The sequence below is a fragment of the Colletotrichum lupini genome, chromosome 6 (genome assembly GCF_023278565.1).
Source record: "Colletotrichum lupini chromosome 6, complete sequence".
In the NCBI taxonomy this organism is placed as follows: domain Eukaryota; kingdom Fungi; phylum Ascomycota; class Sordariomycetes; order Glomerellales; family Glomerellaceae; genus Colletotrichum; species Colletotrichum lupini.
In genome coordinates, this window is record NC_064679.1 from 876838 (window position 1) to 896472 (window position 19635).

Genomic DNA, 19635 nt, shown 5'->3' on the forward strand with positions numbered 1-19635 from the left:
ACAGCAAAGACGAAGTTTCTCCAGAGCTGTTGTGTGGACCACTAGTAGAAGTCACCGGGGCATCTTAATTGCTCTGAGCTTAATGGGGCGGCTTCAGGCAACTGACCGTGAGATTGGGCATACCTACTCGTCCATGTAGCAACAGCTTCATGTGCTCGGGAGACTGACTGACTAGCCTCAGTCCGGCTTACTCCATCAAGCTACGAGCAAAGGAGTTCCATGCTGCATGAACGTCTGCTCTCCGATAGTATATCTGCTTCGCGAAAGAAGCAGGATGACGTGTATTGATCGTACGCATGCTACTTCGAACCTTCTTGAATACATCTGTAACTGCACTCATTCGCTCATCTACGTTTCTGGGGCTGGACGGGCGTAGAACCATCAGGCAATTCAGCCAGGGAGACGTGTGGACCCCTACTCCAGGCTGCCAGATGTCATACAAGCCTCGAAGAGCGACTGTTGAACAATGACATTGTCAAAGGAATCTAGCACATGTCAGCCATCGTGGGGATCGTCACTCGGCCGCAAATGTTCCAGAGACAACGACGGCAGGACCATGCCACATTGAGGAAAGGCGGCATGTTCAGATGTCACTCGGGAAGAAGGGGCAATTTAGTTTAGCGACGGCGGTGGCGAGCGGGATGTAGTCGACGGGATGTCTGGCGTCTGCCGCGGCGCGGCCACAACCGCACGCCGCGTTGCCGCGATATCTCGTGGTTGTGCCAATGAGGAAACAGCAGAAACATTTGAGGAAGCCCGAGCTCCGTTAACATGAATCCGCGTGGCCCCATGCGACGATCAGCATCGTGGGCTAACGATTTACCCCCGCGGTCGGGATTCAGGGACGCCGTCCGCCGCACGACGTCGACAGGTGAAGAAGCGAAAGGGGTAAGACGAGCTGGCATTCTGGCATGTGATTTCCCATCTATGGATCCTGGCAGTGGGGGGCGAAGTGGGAGGATTGGAGTGCCAATGGTGCATTGCATCTAATCTTGGATCGGTTTTATTTGTTTGGGTTCCCACCCAAGAGTGAATCCACTTTTAGACACGAACATTGGAACTGCGGACATGGGGAGGCGGAGGCAGAGGGGACAATTGATAGGGACGGTGGGGTGAGGAGCAATTTGTTGACCTTTTTTTTTCGTTTCTTGTCTTGTGACAAGCCGAGCTTTGGGGTCAATGAGGAGAACATGATGGAGACGATGGGGACGGATAGAGGGAAGTTGACTCGCTGTTTTCACGATACAAACAAACGTGCAAATGTCAGATTCACGGGCCCCTACTTGCCTCGGCCAGGGCCGGGGGAGGCGGAGTGTCCGGCCGAGGCTCTCCGGTGGTCAGGGACCTTCGCCCGCCCGGGCCAACTCAGCACTCAGCTCGGTCCTGCCTGCCCCAGAAGTTTGAACAGACAGCGAGTGCTAAAGATGGACCGACCAGAAAAAATTAGGGAAGGGGCCCGCCGACTCGGCCTCAACCCCCTGGCATTTCGTTGAGCGACTATACCTGATTGGGAAAGCGGTCACGACTGCTGCCGCGACCCTGCTGGTCTGGATGTGCGTCATGCTGGTTCTCAACACTGCCGCTGGGCAGGAGCACCCCGGCACCTCAGGTACTAAAGTAGGTAGGTAGAGTTGAGCAGACTGCGGATTCTGGCTGCAATTGGTCGCAGCTTCCCTCACAGGACGGGGATGGAACTGGGGTTACTTGCGGCGGTACCTAGTTGTGGTGGCAGGAGCAAACCGACACCAAAATGCAACAGCATTGAGTGCGGTGGGCGTTGGTGGATTCCCGGAAAGATTCAAAGACACTGGACAACCGGGATAGCTGGAGACAGACAGGGGAGGAAAGATGGAGGGGCAGAACCACATGCTGAGCTGCACCCTTTTTTTTTCTTCTTTCTGCCATCTGCTGCTCACTGCTAATCAATTGCTTTTTGCTGCTGCTGCTACTGCCGCGCTTCCATTCGATTCGTGACCGCCGAGTGACCCTCACCAGGACCCGTGAACCAAGACACGACACGCACGACACACACCGAAAGAAGAGCCGGTGCCGATTCCTGTCTGGACCCTCCCTTGCCGTAGCTGTCTTACCTGAACTTCCCGGCTTTACCCTTCCTCCACTTGACCTACCTTATCCTTGGGCCTTACCGTACCTCACCGTACGGATACTTCCTCCAGGTCCCGGCCAGTACACTACTTATTAAGATAACCTTCACCCCCTCCTTTTTGGCGCGTTTCCTACCTTACCCTCTTGCTCCACTGTACCTCATGCTTTTCAGACTGCGTCCTGTTGTTTCCATCGCCAGAAGCAGCTTTCCCCTACGACGATTCAACTCCACATCCGCAATGGCTTCCCTCGGCGTAGAGAAGAAGCACAAGGTGACCGTCGTGGGCTCCGGTAACTGGTGAGCTAGTGCCTCTCATACACCCCAATATCTCATATCGCGACCCCCATAGCTTCCTCCCCCATAGCTTCCACCGCACCGACTAGATGAACAGACACTAACATAACCCAACTCAGGGGCTCAACCATTTCCAAGATCGTCGCCGAAAACTCAAAGGCCTTCCCCGACCTCTTCGAAGAAGATGTGCACATGTGGGTGTACGAGGAGGACGTCACCCTCGACTCGACATCGCCTTACTACGATGCCTCCGTAGGCGAGAAGCCCCAAAAGTTGACCACCGTCATCAACAAATACCACGAAAACACAAAATACCTGCCCGGTATCAAGCTCCCCCACAACATCATCGCGAATCCCTCCCTGCAGGACGCCGTCAAGGACTCCACCATCCTCATCTTCAACCTCCCCCACCAGTTTATCGGCAATGTCTGCAAGCAGCTCAACGGCCACATTCTGCCCTTTGCTCGTGGCATTTCCTGCATCAAGGGTGTCAACGTCTCCGACGACGGCGTCTCCCTCTTCTCCGAATGGATCGGTGACGGCCTCGGCATTTACTGCGGCGCCCTCTCCGGTGCCAACATTGCCTCCGAAATCGCCGCCGAGAAGTGGTCCGAGACCACCGTCGCCTACGACCCCCCGCCCATGGATAACTCGCGCGCCCCGACCCCGCGTGCCACCTCCCCGAACCCCAACGCCAACGGCGGCAATGGCCTTGCGCCCCTGACACCCGTCGACATGCAGCACAAGGACGCCCGCGGCCGCACCTCCAAGACGAAGCTCACCGCCGTGCCCGCCGAGTACCCGCCCCTGGACCACCAGATCTTCAAGCACCTCTTCCACCGCCCCTACTTCCACGTCCGCATGGTCTCCGATGTCGCTGGTGTCTCTCTAGGCGGCGCCCTGAAGAACATTGTCGCCCTTGCTGCCGGCTTCGTTGACGGCCGGGGCTGGGGTGACAACGCCAAGGCCGCCATCATGCGCGTGGGGCTGCTGGAGATGGTCAACTTTGGAAAGGAGTTCTTTGGCCAGACGGTGCACACGGGGACGTTTACCGAGGAGTCGGCCGGCGTGGCGGATTTGATTACCTCGTGCAGCGGTGGCAGAAACTTCAAGTGCGCCAGGATGGCCGTTGCCGAGGGCTTGAGCGTGCAGGAGATTGAGAAGCGCGAGTTGAACGGTCAGCTGCTTCAGGGTACGAGCACGGCGCAGGAGGTCAACAGCTTCTTGAAGGCGAGGGGCCAGGAGAAGCACTACCCTCTCTTCACTGCCGTGCACGGCATTCTCGAGGGACGATACAGCGTCGACGATATCCCGACCTTGGTGTCTACTTCGGAGAACTAAGGTCTACTTGGTGGGAGTTTGAATATCAAAAAGAGGCATGTGGATAACACGGAACATTATTGATCGTGACGGACAGAGGTCCAACGGCACGCTGGTGTGTGCGAGTATGTGGTAGTGGCCCGAAGTATTGGGTTTGTTATCGGTTTTTGAAAGACGTATGTTGATATCCCTGGATCATTTACCGCAGTGGCATGGTGTGAAGGAACGGATTTAGACAGGTTAAGCAATGACACACATTGTTCTGGTCGATCTTGTGGTTGGTGATATATCCTACTTGCTACCAAGTGAATCATCCGTCCTTCATCCTTGATATACCCCTCCAATTTCATTCCCGTCACCAGCCAGCAGGCGCCCGTCTAGGTCGACGGGTCAGGTCAAACTGGCTGGGTGGTGGAGTGGTTCATGGTCAACAATTACATTTCCTACGCCAACCAGCCTACTCGACGACAGGCTTAGCCGGTACCCGAGTTCGAATCCCAGTATGAGCACCTTATTATCGACAAGAGATGTAGCCACACCGGTGGTGAACTCTTTTTGCTTTTCCAATCTAGTTACATAATCGTATAACGTCCTCGTTGTCTGATGGAGAGTTACAAGCAAGCTAAGCCTAGATCCTTCAAGACGTAATTCTCTGTACATGTATCCCCCACATATATGTATATCTCCATACCCTTCAGTAATATCCCCAGACGACATTCTCAGTCCATATTCTCAGTCCATATTGTCGAGCAATCCCATCTTTTCCTCATCACCACACCCAACACGTCCACTCCATGACCTGCCCCTCACCCACCCCTTCCTCTCGTCGTCCTCCTCCTCCTGCGTCCTCTCCCCATCCCCAAAAACAGGCCTCAACACGGCATCATACGCCATCCAAAGCAAATTAAACACAACCCCCAACGTGACCCCCAACCAAACGGGCACTTTCCCCTCCTTGTCGGCCACCTTTTTGTTCAGCGCGAAGAACACCAGCAGCACGGGGAGGAAGAGCGCCTTCAACAGCCACTGCGCCAGCTTCTGTCGCGGCGAGGTCGGGGTGTACGGCACGAGGGAGCCGAGCCAGCGCTGGTAGTCGTCCGGGAGCTCGTGCTCTGCCGCGCCGGAGGTGATGAGGTTCAGGTACCGGGGGGAGGGTTGCGCGTAGGCGGGGTCGGGGCGGCGGGTCGGGCGGAGGAAGCGGTAGTACCATTTTCTGCGGGGGTCTGTCGGGGTTTTGTCGTCGTCGCCGCCGTCCTTGGCGTTGCTGTAGTTGTGGTAGGAGGAGGAGGAGGTGGAGGTGTCGGGCTCCTCGGGCGCGGCGTCCGGGATGGACGGGGAAAAGAGCGTGTGCGCGAGGAACGGGCGGGGGATGTCGATGGGCGGCTTCTCGGGGACGGAGACGCGGGGCGGGAGCGGGATGCAGGGGGTCAGGATGTCCTTGTAGGAGGAGCCGCCTCCCTCCGTTGCTACGATTGTGGCGTAGTCTCGGGGCGTGACTTCGTAGACTACGCCGATGAGGCCCTTGTCCCAGCCCAGGTCTGGCGTCGTCGGTACGGTGTTGTTGTTCCCCCTCTTCGTCTGGTTCGACGCGGCGGACGGAGGCGGCAGCGGCGGCACGGGCGGGAATTTGGGAGGATCGCTCGGGTCCGGGAGGCTGGGGATCTTCCGGGGCGCCGAGTTGGCGAAGCATGGTTCCGTGTAGGGGAGGCCGGGGAGGTCGAAGACGAGGGAGAGACCTGGGGCGGAGACGTTTACTTGGGAGATTGGACGGATGCCGCGGGCGCCCAGGAAGGTTTCTGCGCTCAGGTTGGAGCCGTAGGCTAGGTAGAGGACTGATGTCTGTTCTGCGGCGACGGCGACGGCGGTTGGGGTGGAAGGTGCATCGTTGCTGGAGGCGTCTGGGGAAGCTGCCGCTGCTGCTGCGAGGCGGGAGGGGGATGTGCGCGGGATGCTCTTGATGGAAGGGTAAGATTTCTCGGACGGGGCGGAGGAGGTTGAGAGGGTGGCGAGGTCTTTTAGGCGGCGGAGGAGGCAGATTGGTTCTTGGGGGAGTGAGGTTGTCATTGTCCCCCGTGCTTTAACGTCGGATTGCGACGGACGAGGTTGAAGGTATTGTGGGAGGCGAAGCCAGGTCGGTCGGTTTTATTTTCCGTGATGAGAGGCACTGGCGTTCTTGTGGGGGAATGAGCTCGAGCTCAAGCTCAGGCTATAGATGAGAGGTAAGGTAACGAGACCGAAAAAGCTGGGATGATGCCAGAAAAGTCCAAGGAGTGATGAAGATGGGATGTTGAAGCGGGAAGGGAAATGATGAAACTGATGAGTTGCGCCAGGGCACTACCTAGCTGGTTGTGGGTGGGCGCGGGAGACTTTTTGTGTCGCCCCGTGTTTCTCTGACGTTCGGACTTTGGGGGTTTGGATGACGACGCTCTGAGGGAGGTTCCCGGCCTACTAATAAGTGCCTTTATCTTTACGGAGTAGGTACGGATACCTTAGTGTCAAGTAGTATTCGCTGCGGGCGCGCCGGGGGAGCCGGCGGACGGAGAATGCGCGCGCGTCGGAGTTGGAGGGGTTTGGCTTATGTAAACCCCGGGCGGTGGGATGCGGGATTGGCGGAGGTGAGCTGCGGAATCATTTTCAGACAATAACTCGCACCTGTCAACGTCGTGAGCTGATGGGATTCGAAGCTGGTCTAACAAGATGGCATAGGGTATTTGGAAGATACTGTGCAAATGCTCCAATCCCTTACCTGAGATTGGAAATGCCATTGCCCTTGAGTCTACACTACTCTGCGGAGAACGGACCACAATGCCTGTGCTGCATCATCTGATCCTTTCTTCTTACTTTATAAGTCAACGAGATCCCAGAGCTCGAAGAAATAAATGTATAATTTTAACGATCTGGCTATGCTCTCCATGTACCTCATTCGGGTCGCACTAAGCATACGTAACTGACCGATGGTGAGTAAGTTGCGTTCTCGCTGACTTGAGTCTCAGCAACTCTTGAGTCATCATGTTCGCGAACCTCGACTGCAAAAGTGAAAATCCAAGAGACCAGGAAAACATCGCAAACCTCTAGAAAGGTACCATAAAAGGGCTTCACCCATGTTTACATATTGTCTCCACGACACTGGAAGATATATCCCATACGTGATGTGGGGAGCTTGTGGGACGTCTATAAACAACCAATTGAAACAAGATGGTGACATATCTCTTGTCCTCCAGGCTTGGATACAACTCGAGGACATCACTTCCAGTGGGCGACCCACAACGTTGCCTGCAAAAACGATATCCTGGTCTTGGTATCACTGTTTGATTCTTTTTTTATTTCAATATTGTTTGATATGTGGCTACCCGCTGATCGCGAATCTAAACCACAATTTTTGATCCTACTCGATGCTCGCAGGGAATCGCTCTCATAACTTGGTCATTGCTATTCAGAACCTTCGCTCGGGGTCAAGAAGGTTTCGAAAGTCGGTAACGAGCATCATATCGTTGCCTTCATCATCATCGCCCTCGACTTTAATCTGATCCATAGCATTCTCATCTCCGGCCTCTGTCGCGAGTGCAGCCTTAGCCGCAGCCGGGACCCCATTACCATTGCCATTACTGTGATCGCCATGGCCCCTGACAAGTTCGTCCTCGCCCTCAACCGCCCGCGACACGGACGAGTACTTCTTCGGCACGAGGTACTTATCCATGGCGCCCGCCTGCACGTTCCTCTTTGGCGTGGTGCCCTTTCTAAAGTAGAACCTCTGAATCACGTGCTGCGGGATGTTGGACTCTGGCTCCCAGGTCGGGTTCATGGAGGAGGGCCAGTTGCCCTTCCACCGGACCTGGAAGAAGCGGCCTAGTTTCTTGCCGCTGCGGCGGGAGACGCGGTCTTCGAAGCCTTCGATGCGGAGGACTTCGTAGACTTGTTCGTCTTCGTCTTCCTCTTCGTCATCATCTTGTGTTGCTGTTGATGCTGCTGCAGTTCCGGTTTTCCGCGCGGTGTGAAGTTTGGTTGTGGTGGGTTTGGAGTTTGTGGCTGCGGTTTTGCTGCCTGTTGTTGTTGCGGGAGGTGCTGAGGCGGTTTGTGGTAGGGCTGCTTGTTGTGGTTCTCGTAAGGTTGGTGCGATGTGTGGTTTTGGGCCCGGTATCTTGGGTAGTGGTATAGGCGTCGTAGAGATGGGTTGTTCTATTGACTGAACTGGCTGCGAGGGCGTCAGTTGGGAGTAGGAGGACGAGGACTTTGAGGCCGCGAGGGAGATCGTCCAGGGGGTCGTGTTTGATATCAAAGGCGTGGAGCCGGGCTTGGGTATTGGTGTGTGATTCCAGCCTGTATTTGTGCCCGTCCCGTTCTGTGTCGGGTTCAGCGCGGGGGGCGCCGTGGCTGGCGGGGGAAGCATACTGCTCGCTTTTGGTGTAGGTGTTTGCACCTTTGGTGAGGACGATTGTTGAGGCGTGGAAGGGGGATCTCGTATTGAGAGGAGGGACCGCTTCGGCGGTTGCTGCGTCTTTGCTACCCGCGGAGCCGTGGGCGTGGATGTGTGGTTCGCAGAGGCCGGGGGTATCGGCGGGAAGATGGGCGTCTCCCGAGGCCGGCCACTACTACCCTGGAGACCCGGCGCTGGCGGTTGTGGTAGCGGCGGCAGGGCCGGTGAGCTGGTGGCGCCTCTGGACGAGTCGAAAGGCGTGCTCCGGCTGCTGGTGTCCGTCTCAATTCCCGGCATGAACCGCGAAAAGGCCGGTCTCGGTGACCGGGTCCTCTGCTTCTTGCTCGGGGGTTCTAGGCCCGCGGGTAGACTGCTCTGTTCGCCAGAGTCGTATGAGTCCTCCGTCAGAATCAAAGGTGTTGTTGTCCCGGTCCCATTGAGCTGCCTGAAGATGGCCTCGTCGTCGGCCTCGTCATCGGCCACTTCTTCCATCTCGACGTCCGCGTCGCCTTCCGTGTCGAGCTCCTTGAAGTCGTCCACCAAGGCGCTCTTGGACGGCGTAGAAAGCGAAGGCGCATTCTTCCTCGGCCTGCCCCGTTTCTTCTTCACTCCGTCCGCGGCCGTGGCGGGTGGTGGTGTCCTCAACTCCTCCGCCGCTACATGCTTCCTCTTCCGGCCCCTCTTCGCCCCCTTTCCACCCTTCTCGCCTGGCATCGCGACGCCCCTCTCCCTCGCCACAGCCTCCTCCACAGCGCGCACATTCTCCGCCTCCTCCAGCCGGCGCTCCTCCTCATCCCGCTCCTCAGCTCTTGCAGAGCACCACTCCTCGTATGCCATGGGCGAGACGTAGTCGCATATCTGCTCGGCATCGATCACGACCCGCGCGGCCGGCAGATCGGTCCATCCCACCACGTACTGAAGACGCTTCTTACCGTCGTCAGAGAGCGCGGGCGGGACGAAAAACTCGTCGCGAATGTAGGCCGTCGAGTCGCGCGGCGGAGCGAGGGTTATCGGTCGCAGAGGGGGTCCGGAGCCGCGTTTATAGCGGCGGTAGGTCGGGAGGTCTTCGAGGACTACGGCGAGCCTGCGCGGCTCGGGTTCGGGGTTCTTTCGGGGCGGTTGGGGTTGCCGGGTCGGTAGTGAGGATGCGGAAGATGTGGTGGTAGTGTTGGTCGTGGCGGCGCCGTTGCTGGTGTCGGCCGGGGTGGGGGGTTGACCACCGAACCAGACGAGTTTCTTTGAAGGTCGCGACATGGTTTTCTTGCTCCTTTCGGAGAAGTCCACCATGCCACGCCTGGCGCCTTTTTTGTGATTCCGTTGGACGAAACGGTGCAGCGGCAGGTCGGAGAAGGCTTCGGTAGGATCGTCCGTCGTCTAAAGCAGGTATCTGTGGTTTGGGAATCGGCGTTCGTGTTCGTCTCGTGTCGTGTCGCGGTTTCCGCCAGTAAAGACAACGCTTTTGTTCTCGACAACGCCGCTGGCTAGAGGCGTCAGAAAAATACGACAGCAATTGAAGAATTTCATTCATATCACGAAATTTCGTACCTGATTTTTGCGCGTGGTTTGCCGATACCTGCGCTGTGTTTCGTGGCAGTGGCGCCCGGTTAGGTGGGAGAGGTAAGAAACTTAGAAGCCTTAGTACTTTAATTAGCTTATTCTCCATCAGCATGGCCACTACAAATCCCAATAGTCATTAGAATTAAATCAGTTAGCAGTAGTACATTAGGATATATTTTATTTCATTACAAACTTCTTTAATCATCAAAAATCAATTATTATTTAATATTATTTTTTTGGTCTACTTCTTAAAATCAAAATATAAAGAAATAAAAAAAAACCCTGCTTCTCAAATAGCTTGCTCAATTCTGTTCAACTAGTATTTATCTTTAATATAACAAATCCTACCACCTTATACAACACCTTTAGGTAGTAATTAGCTGAGCGTGATGCTGTATTACCTAAGGCACCAAGTACCCTTGGAATTCAGGATCATGCGATCCGGGGAAGCAGGTGCTGCAAAAGGGTCCGTGCAGAAGCTGCGGCTGGGCGTCTACCGGCGCGCTGCGCAGGGCGTCAAATCTTTGGTGGGCCGAGCTTGACCTCATCGCGAGGAGCACAAAGCTCCATCCACCACATCCCAGCTTCGGTTTCCATTTCTTTCTTCGCAAACCAAAGCCAAACCACCAAAAGAAAATCTCCCCTCCACCCGCGCGCACCGCAACGTCGATGCCCACGACAACCCGAACCTAATCAACACTCTTCGCCAAGGCCTCGCAAATATGCTGACGCCCACGAGCACCTTCGCCATCCGCCTCGCCGGCCAGGGCGCCGCCCGCGCATCGATTGCCTCTTCCATCGCCCGCACCACCGCATGCCCGTACTCGACCGCCTCCATGAAGCAGCACCAAGCCTCTGCCCGCCCAATTGGTCTCGCCTCGACAACCGGCCCCATCGCCCGAACCAGCGCCGCCTTTGCCGCATCCCCCTCGTCCTCCATCGTCGCCCGCGTTGTCCGCCAACCCTGCTCCCAACGCTGCAACGCTACCGCTACCGCCTCCGCTGCGGCGCAACAAAAGTCCGCCCCTTCGCCGGGCGACAGGTTGGACTGGGAGACCTTCTTCCAGCTGCGCAAGTCCCGTAGAAGGTGGCAGCTTGGCTTCAGCGTCATTTCTGGATTGGGATCCTTTGTTGGCGGTGCTGGCATCTTGGCTACTGGCATTGCGGACCCGTTGGTGACACAGATTCCGCTGGATCCTTTCATTACGATGGGTCTTATGACGATGGGCTTCGGTGCTCTTGGATGGCTTATTGGACCTAGCGTTGGTTCTCTGGTGTTCTACACGCTGAACAAGAGGTGGAAGACTCAGATGACGGTGGTAAGTTGCCCTCTTCTACGTTCCGGACGACAAGGACTTTTTCTAATCTGGATTACTGCTGCAGAAGGAGAAGGAATTCTTCGCCCGCATCAAGAAGAACCGTGTTGACCCCTCTGTCTCCTCTGTTGGTAACCCTGGTAAGTACACTCCCCATCAATATGCCACGCTCTCACGTGCTGATCTCTACTAGTCCCCGATTTCTACGGCGAGAAAATCTCAAGCGTCAAGGGCTACCGTCAATGGCTCAAGGACCAGCGAGCCTTCAACAAGAAGCGTGTCAGCTTCGTGTAGAGTACCACCCAACGACCACCCAGCACGGCTCTCTGCCAACAACAGTTTCTTTAGGATTAATCAGGATCATGGCTAGCGGGCGAAGGCAGCCCTCCTCTCTTTGTAGCAATAGGGGTATCGCGTAGGAAAAGTATGTATCATGACGACCCAGCCCCCCTCGTCAGAACAAATTCAACTTTTTTATATCCAAATCTTTTCTCTCCAGTGGCCCCGTTTCGCTCCATCTCAGGTAAAAGGCAACGTGGGGTCCACGTCTCTCTTCCACGCCCGCATGCCACCGTCAATGTCTCCAATGAATCTTTTGCCATTGTTGTCCAGCGCTAGATCTTTCAAACGCTTTGCCGCAAGCTGTGAGTCGTTGCCGACCCTGCAAACAAGGTAAATGGGCGAATCCTCTGGGAAATCCGACGGCAGCCACTCAGGTTGAGGCTGAACTCCCTCGCTGGACCGCTGCGTCTCCTTCATGAACTTTGCAATCGGTACGCTTACAGCGCCATCGATGCTACAAATGTCAAAGTTTTCGCGCTCTCGAACGTCCAGCAAAAGATGTCGGCCACCTTTCTCCTTGGACACCCGCTCGTATTCGGTCGCAGAGACACGCTCCTCGGGAGCGAGTATGCTGACCGGCGCAGACACACCGCAAAACGACACATAGTCCAGCGATCCCGATCGCAGAGTCTCGAGAGAAAGCGTCGACGCCGCAGAGCAAGCGAAGCAGTCCTTCCTCCGGCCCCGCATACGAACAGACCTAAACTGTCCCGACGTCGCCGCGCCCGAGAAGATGAGAAGCGAAGGCGCCGCCGCAGTCGCGCTCTTGTCCGTCACATCGGGATCGACCGCCCCCAAGGCAACGAGCTTGATCGCCTCGAGAGCCTGCAGGACGCCCATGACGCCAACCACGGGCCCGAGGATGCCGCCTTCGCCGCAGCTGACGACGCTGTCGGGTGGCGGCGGCTTGGGGAACACGCAGCGGTAGCATGGTCCTGCGCCTTCCAGAGTCCCCTGCGGCGCGGCGGGGGAGTTGAGGATGATGAGCTGGCCGTCTGTGCGAAAGGCCGAGGCGGAGACGAGGGGTTTCTGGAGGAGGACGCAGATGTCGGAGATGAGGTAGCGGGAGGTTGGGTGGTCGGTGCAGTCGAGGACGAGGTCGTATTGGGAGACGATTTCTTCGGCGTTGGTTGGGGTTAGGTGTGTTTTGTGTGGATGGTATGTTACTAGGGGGTTGAGGCTGGGAGGGGTGGGTGAGTGTGAGCTTTCGTGGAGAATGTGGTTAGAGGAAATGGGAGGGGAGGGTGTCTGCGTACCCCTTTAGGTATGTGATTGCGCTTTCGACCTTTGAGATGCTGACCCTGTCGGTCGAGTGTGCGACTTGGCGGTGGAGGTTGGAGACTTCGACGACGTCGCCGTCGACGAGGCCGATGGTGCCGGCCCCTGCTCCGGCGATGTAGGCCGCTGCGGGGCATCCCAGACCCCCGGCACCGATGATGAGGATCTTGGACTTTTTCAGTCTTATTTGTCCTAGGAGTCTCGTTTCAGTGGAGTTATTTCACAAATTGTGTGCCATTAATAAAGCTCACCTTTGACACCTACTTGGGGTATGATGAGCTGTCGTCCATATCTCTCATAATCCTCGGGTTGCAGGGGCCATTTCCAGGGTTGAGATGATGATGATGCTGAAGCTTCGTCCTGTGCCTCTTTCTCTGCGCTGGCCAGCTGTTCCTTGAGGTTCCTAAGGTCGAGTTCAGCCTCTGCGACTTTGCGTCGCAGCTCTTCGACTTTGCCCATAATTGCGTCGGTCTGCGCGGTCTGCGCGGTCTGCGGTGTAAGTGAGAATCGATGACTCCCCAAGCGCGGAATTTGTGAGCGGCGGGGCGGACCTGTATAAAATGTCGGAGGTTCCGCCCCCGATCTCCGACCCCGCGATTCTAGAAGACCCACATCTCTCTGTCTTTTCGGCCCCACCACGAATTTTTGAAGCTTTGGGTCAAGTCAAGTGCGTCCTCAAACTCCAGTACTTTGCATCCCACTTTGTCCCAGATCCGACTTTGAACTCGAGCCGTCTCAACCATACAACTCTCTAGAACCTTCAGTACACAGGTCACTCAAGATGGTAATGCGATCTGATTCCTCCTCGTCGCCGCTCCCCAAACTAACGCCTCCAAGGCGCCCACAGCACCAACAAAAGCCCTCTCAGCCCGCGAAAAGCGCATGGCCCGCATCCGCGGCGACATCCACCCCCTCGCGCCGCACAAGACCCTCCGCCCCGAAGCCCAAGTCGACGACGGCTTCCTCACCAACAAAAAAGACAAGCGGACGATGAAACACAGCGCCTTCCTCAGCAAAGTCGCCAAGACGGCCCCCGGCAGCGGCAAGGCCCTGAAGCGCCGGAGACCGAACAAGAAGCTCGTCGCGACCATGGAGTCGCTCGCCGACGCGCTGCCGGAGCTGGAGGCGGGCGCGCAGACGCTGGATCAGCTGCGCGAGGGCAAGGTCAGGCATAAGAGTCTCAAGAGCAGGCCGGGCGCGCTGAAGAGGAAGGAGAAGGTTGTCAAGGCTGAGGTGGCGAGGTTCGGGGCTAGTATGGCAGCATTGGCTTCCGTGCCAGCTGCTGTGAATGCCAGCGGTGCTGGCGCTGGTGCGATGGCGGTTGAGGAGGCGGGATCGCACGAGACGACTACGAGTGCGACTTCGAGCCGGTGGGCTGCGCTGCGGAAGCACATTTCGAGCACGATGGAGCAGAACCCTGCCTTCAGCACATAAGGCTTGATGGTGGTATATTTACTACTATCACCGGCAGAGAGGGATCTTTGACGGACTTGATCACGACAGCGGCTGAAAGCATGGCGCACCAGAGCATGATTTTTCCGTCTACGAAAGGGGCCTGAGACTTTCTCATGGTTCCGCAGCACACTTGGGATATATCCATGAGCAGACGGTCCATCTTTCAGAGGATTCCTGATGCTAGAGAATCGTTGGCTCCGAGCGAGACATGACGAGGGAAGCTTTCCTTGAGACGTAAGGGAACCCCTAGAGGGTCCCATTTATTGGACGAAAAGTCGAGTGCGGTAATCCTTGATTGGGGATACAACTGGAAGCTGGCAAACAGTCTCGATGGCGCTCACTATTTTATTGCCTGGCGACCGCGATCGTGTCTACGACGTTTATAGAGTTGCCAAGGCCGGGAAACCTCTACAAGACGCGAACCGTGTCAAGTAAACGTTGTGGCGGAGAGTGTACACGGAACCAATGTCGTAGTTGAGCTGCTGTTGGTCCACCACTACTTTCCGATGTTCAGGCTGCAGACTGGGTACAGACTGAGAGCGTCTTGGAGGCACTGGAACGGCATCAAATAGGATGGGCAGTACGAGGAACCGAGGAGGTCCAATTAAGTAGCCAGGGAGGATAGACCCCTAATGCACCCTGTTGATGGAATTTGTGTCTACATCAAAAGAGATATCAAACATAAATTCGACGTGCTTCTTGGGTTTGCCTGATGAATATCATGCGGTGAAGATTTCGTTTGTCACCATGTGCATTGTTTACTCTGGCAGGGATATCAGCCTAGCGTTTCAAGGATAGCAAATCAGAAAATATCCCAATGACGATCTTGTGAGCCGACGTCATTTTGCCCAACGTCAAGGGTGCGAACGCGTCGCAATACGATATTCTGTGTGGTCAAGATTAAAGAAAAGTAAACAAACAGATCGTCAGACTAAGGTGCGCAGGGTATCTCCAACGGTCTGGAGTGGTCTATAGGGGCGTTTTGTGGACTTCTTGGCAGGTTTGACGAAGGGGTGATGTCAGTTCAAGTCCAGGCATGGCGGTTCTAGACAACTTCATCGCCAATCAGTTGGTCTCTGGCGACATGGTTTGTTCAATCTGCACAAGATTCCAGCAATTTAGGTAGTGCATTTGTGAAGTTCTTCATGGTGTTAATTTGGGGTAGAGCGTGCAGGTGTGGTCTTTCCTCGTCATATTATGTGGTTGGCAACAGCGATCTACAGGAGGGGAAGGCTCGTTTGCCTAGAACAAACGTCACAAGGAAGGAACTGTGCAGCTGAGCAGGCAACAGCTGCACCTATCTCTTATTGAGCAGCTCCTCCCCTACCTTTCTTAAGTACAAAGGTACTCGTCTTTTGCAGTTGATATAAAGATCCACGAAGCTCTCCTCTTAGCCTCGAATCGTCATTTCCACATCACACCCACGAACAATCACTTCCCATCTCAAGTCGAAACCACTACCACTTACACGAATTCCATACCTCAAATCATCATCATGGCCGACACCAACCCCGGAAACTTTGCTAACCGGTATGTTTCTCAGTACCATTCCCCAGCGTCTACATATCTCTTGACTCTTGAGTAAGTGCTAACGGAATAAAGTCCCACTGAGGAGGTCCGCGAGATCGCAGCCAAAGGCGGCCATGCCAGCCACGGCGGTGGCATCCCACAGGAGGTACCCAGCGGCAACACAAACCCTGGTAACTTTGCGAACCGGTACGTTATTTCTGCCGTGAGATATGTTGTCTTTCACTATCATGTATCTGACAATCTTCAACAGCCCCACGGAGGAGGTTCGCGAGATTGCGGCCAAGGGAGGTCACGCCAGCCACGGCGGCGGAATCGAAGCCGAGACCCACTCGGCCACCGGCAACACCAACCCCGGCAACTTCGCCAACCGGTAAGCTGGCTTCGTATAATCCTCCGGCGTCCGGCTCCTTCACAAATCAAGCTTAACTCAACATTATGCCTCGCATATGCGCTTGTATTGTATGGAAAGATTGCTAACGCGACCGCAGACCCAAGGAGGAGGTTCAAGAGATCGCGGCCAAGGGTGGGCACGCAAGCCACACGGGCGGTTTCGCCAGCATGGACGCCGACAAGCTGCGCGAGGTTGCTTCCGAGGGCGGCAAGGCGTCGTCCGGCTCGTTTGAGCCCGGCTCAGAGAGAGCGCGCGAGGCGGGACGCAAGGGGGGTCTTGCGGGTGGATCGGACTGAGATGTTTGTTATCGCAAGATAGCAGCACTCAGAGCTCTACTCCCATGTTTATTTGAGCGCAACGACACAGGACAACAGGACGAAGCAACGATTGTACGATATCCGGAACACAAAAGGATGGAACATGAGACATGATTGATGGGCGAGAAAGATAGGATTGCCTCCACGACAGGGTCTACCCTGAGGAAATACCACAATTGAGATTCCAGGATTCTAGATGCCTGACCAACGACATTGCTGACTTCCTATTGCATTGCCCTGTCAGGCGTTTCGTCCCACTTCCGGGCCGTGAGCGGATGGCTCCGAGGTTTTGCGTGCTCTCGGCGCCTCCCTTTCCTCTCTCACTCTCTCGGACCCCCACCATATCAATCCCGGACGGTCGAAGAAGGTGGCAGGGTGGTGCAAAAACGCACGATTTTCAAAGTCAATTGTTCAAGACCCCCTTCGGCATTTTCCAACCAGATTGATCCTACCTATCTTGCTCCAGGATAAGTGTGCTACGAGAGAGAGTGCAGCAGCTGAGATGCATTGAATCCATGAGTCCTTCCTTTCCCAGACCGAATCGACCCTTTGGCTAGGCCATTCTCCACCGGCACCCCATGTCCGTTCACCAGCCCTGCGGGTGGGTTGCTTGGGCTAGTTGATCAACTTGGCGCTCTGGGTCGGGGCCCTTGGGAGGAGCAAGCCACGTTCGGCAGACGCCGATGCAAGTGACGAGCGTTTTCCTTTCCTCCCCCCCCCCCGCCTGCGCTTTTCCACCTCTTGATGGATTGACGTACCCAAGTACTGCGGATTGAGGGTCCACTGCACCAGTGATGGACTTGGCTTCGTCACTGAAGCCGCGAGCGTTTTCGTGCGACTCGACCTGTTGGCGGGAGTACGTTCTCTACGGTAAAGATTTTGGGCTAGGCAAAAAAGTAGCGAGCGGCTTGTTCTAGTCCCAGGCGGGAATGGCTAGACCCGGCCGATGACATTGGGTGCCTTTTTCCTTTCCGTGACTTTCGTCCCAAAAGGGTTTGCGGCGGGAAGTGCGCCAGGTGGGTGGTATCGCAGATTCAGCAGCATCATGATGCCGCAGCACGGTGACGTACTACGTAGACGAGGTGAAACTTGGCTGCCCTTTTTCTTCTCCGTCGCTCACCCCCAGCGTCTTGCTTTGAATTGAGACCGCGAGGAGATGGAGAGATGATCGAATTAGAGACTCAGCACCAAGCAATTATCTCACCTCCAGTTCAGTTTACCTTGTTCAATGAAGGATACCTGATAGTGAGGAGGAGGGGGAAGGGGGAGGGTCTGTAAGTGAGACTTGACTGTGAGAGAGAAAAGGTTTTTCTCAGTTAGAGGCTTAGCCATGGCTCCCACCCCCTCTTCCTTCTCCAATGGTGACTCCTCCCTTCACCGTCTCAATTCAGTCGTCACAAGCAGGCAGGCAGAGGGGATGTTTCTTTGGTGGGAATCGAGAACAGAATCGGGATGCAGCGGCAATACGTAGAGTTTCTCCATACCTACTCCAGGCCTCGGGGCCCTTTCTTTTTCCTCCTCGCGTACCTTACCTTTACTACTGTGGCATCCTGCCCATCCCTGTCTTTTAGGTAGGTACTGAGGTAAGGTAGGGCAAGGTAGGTCTTGAAGATGATCGGCCATCGAGACTAGCACGTTTCGTTTTTTGTTCCCTTGGGACGCATGTTAAAGTCGTGTGTTTCCCCCCTCGCCCACGCTGCCACGCAAGTGCTATGGTCTTTTTGAAGCAAACACTTTTTTGACTCCTTGCTATACCCCTTCCCACCGACTGTATTGTGCAGCTTTTGCATCCTCGCCAAAAACACCTTTTGCGAGGATCTCCCGATACCCCCAGTCCCTGGTACTCCCTCGGACTCGGCCGGTGCATCACACCTATACGATGGCCGCGGCAGTTGATGTTCAAACAGCAGCAGGTGTACCGCATACGGGTATCAGCCGGTTAAGCAATTCAAGGTACGATTAGGCCTTTCTTCCTCTCACTTCCAGTTTCTCAGTCCTATATCCTCTGCCTGCTTATTCAAACGAGAACATGGCGGGAACATCATCATCGTCATCCCTTGGGTTCTGGAGGGTGCGCCGGAGGCACCATGGGAGAGTGGAGACCCTCTTCCGAATCAGGTTAAGCCCAGGATAGTGGCCCTAGCTCCTCGGCTCCCCCACAAGTGTGGCTTGTCGGCACCTCGTCACCTCGTCACCTCGCATTTTTCGTCTCTTTTTCCTCCCATCATAGTGCTGCGCCACTCCTGGGCCACGTCTCACCCCGTCGTCACTCGTCGTTCAAGCCCCATCTTCTGATCCTCAGAGACTCAGAGAGTCAGCACCTCTGTGCCTCTCTCATCCGAGCTGCACTGCACACACTGCCCGCTGCATGCACGGAACCAGCCCAACTCCAGTGCACCTGAGGTACCCAGCCAGCCCAGTCAGCCCCGTTCATCGTCTTTTCTCCCCGTTCGCTTCCCCACCGTCGTCCATAGCGAACACCTACGCTCCGCTCCGTCTACAACCTGTGACCAGGAGGATCCTGAAGTTTCCCACCGCCCACGCAGAAACAACAGAGACCCTCGTCCCTCCCCCCCCCCCCGCTCATCAATCCCGAGCGAGAAAAAAAAAAGAGCGGATGCGAAAAAGGGCCCTGAATTATTTTTTTGATTTCATTTCTTAGCCTTGGCTAATTAACCCCCCCTCGTCCTCCGTTCTCTCTTCCCACTCTACTCCCGATTGATCCTATTCTCGGAACCCTTCTCTCCCCGTCCTTGTTCACAGTCTTCTTTCTATCCGTACTCTGTACCGGTTCCTCAAGTTCCCTACCACACACCCGTCAACCTACGTACCTACGCAGTACTTCACCTACCTTACCCCAAAGTCTTTCCTGGAAAAGATCGTCGCTCTTCTGGAACCGAACCAAAGCATCCCCCCTCTGACGCAACTCCCTGCGAAAAACAGCCGCTTCTTACCCTTCCGCTCCTCTCGCAACCGACAACCATCGCCGCCCCGAGCGATCAACTCCTCCCGCTCCGGCTCGACCTCGACGACGTCTTCGATATCCTCTACCGCATCGGCTTCGGCAGTATCACCACCAGCATCCCTCCAGCTTTCCCCCTCGACCTCCCCGACGAGCAGTACAAAGTCCGGCCACAGGTCCGAGTCGCGCCTGAGCATGCCTTTCAGGAAGATGGCCCGTCACTTTGGTGACACTGTAAGATCTTTCTTCTTGCAACCTCCTGCTCCTTCCCGTCTTTGTCCTTGGACCTGGCCAAGCTTGCTCTCACCTCACCGTCGCCGCCGCCGCCGCAGCAGCACTGGGAAGTGCGACC

At 55.8% G+C, this 19635-nt stretch overlaps 8 protein-coding genes across 8 annotated transcripts; 4 read left to right on the top strand and 4 right to left on the bottom strand.

The window, feature by feature from the left end:
• Positions 1-2345: 2345 nt before the first annotated feature.
• Positions 2346-3742, top strand: CLUP02_11743 (glycerol-3-phosphate dehydrogenase; the record flags this gene model as incomplete). Its single annotated transcript, XM_049290710.1, has 2 exons — positions 2346-2404; positions 2521-3742. The coding sequence occupies 2 exons, from the start codon at positions 2346-2348 to the stop codon at positions 3740-3742; spliced, it is 1281 nt and encodes a 426-aa protein (XP_049147855.1).
• Positions 3743-4453: 711 nt separating this feature from the next.
• CLUP02_11744 (gliotoxin biosynthesis protein GliK) lies at positions 4454-5785 on the bottom strand (the record flags this gene model as incomplete). Its single annotated transcript, XM_049290711.1, has 1 exon — positions 4454-5785. One exon carries the CDS (start codon positions 5783-5785, stop codon positions 4454-4456), a length of 1332 nt encoding a protein of 443 aa, XP_049147856.1.
• A 1369-nt stretch (positions 5786-7154) lies between these two features.
• Positions 7155-9422, bottom strand: CLUP02_11745 (chromo domain-containing protein; the record flags this gene model as incomplete). Its single annotated transcript, XM_049290712.1, has 1 exon — positions 7155-9422. One exon carries the CDS (start codon positions 9420-9422, stop codon positions 7155-7157), a length of 2268 nt encoding a protein of 755 aa, XP_049147857.1.
• A 704-nt stretch (positions 9423-10126) lies between these two features.
• On the top strand, positions 10127-11302 carry CLUP02_11746 (uncharacterized protein; the record flags this gene model as incomplete). The annotated part of the gene is made up of 4 exons (XM_049290713.1): positions 10127-10219; positions 10277-11011; positions 11076-11148; positions 11202-11302. 4 exons carry the CDS (start codon positions 10127-10129, stop codon positions 11300-11302), a joined length of 1002 nt encoding a protein of 333 aa, XP_049147858.1.
• Positions 11303-11527: 225 nt separating this feature from the next.
• CLUP02_11747 (ThiF family protein) lies at positions 11528-13285 on the bottom strand (the record flags this gene model as incomplete). Its single annotated transcript, XM_049290714.1, has 3 exons — positions 11528-12530; positions 12607-12820; positions 12880-13285. Coding segments are annotated over 3 exons (1623 nt in total), but the record flags the coding sequence as incomplete, so codon positions are not given.
• Positions 13286-13510: 225 nt separating this feature from the next.
• Positions 13511-14062, top strand: CLUP02_11748 (uncharacterized protein; the record flags this gene model as incomplete). The annotated part of the gene is made up of 1 exon (XM_049290715.1): positions 13511-14062. The coding sequence occupies one exon, from the start codon at positions 13511-13513 to the stop codon at positions 14060-14062; it is 552 nt and encodes a 183-aa protein (XP_049147860.1).
• Positions 14063-15578: 1516 nt separating this feature from the next.
• On the top strand, positions 15579-16300 carry CLUP02_11749 (stress-induced bacterial acidophilic repeat domain-containing protein; the record flags this gene model as incomplete). Its single annotated transcript, XM_049290716.1, has 4 exons — positions 15579-15613; positions 15686-15799; positions 15864-15983; positions 16102-16300. 4 exons carry the CDS (start codon positions 15579-15581, stop codon positions 16298-16300), a joined length of 468 nt encoding a protein of 155 aa, XP_049147861.1.
• A 2327-nt stretch (positions 16301-18627) lies between these two features.
• CLUP02_11750 (uncharacterized protein) lies at positions 18628-19480 on the bottom strand (the record flags this gene model as incomplete). Its single annotated transcript, XM_049290717.1, has 2 exons — positions 18628-18719; positions 19276-19480. 2 exons carry the CDS (start codon positions 19478-19480, stop codon positions 18628-18630), a joined length of 297 nt encoding a protein of 98 aa, XP_049147862.1.
• Between the last annotated feature and the right edge of the window lie 155 nt (positions 19481-19635).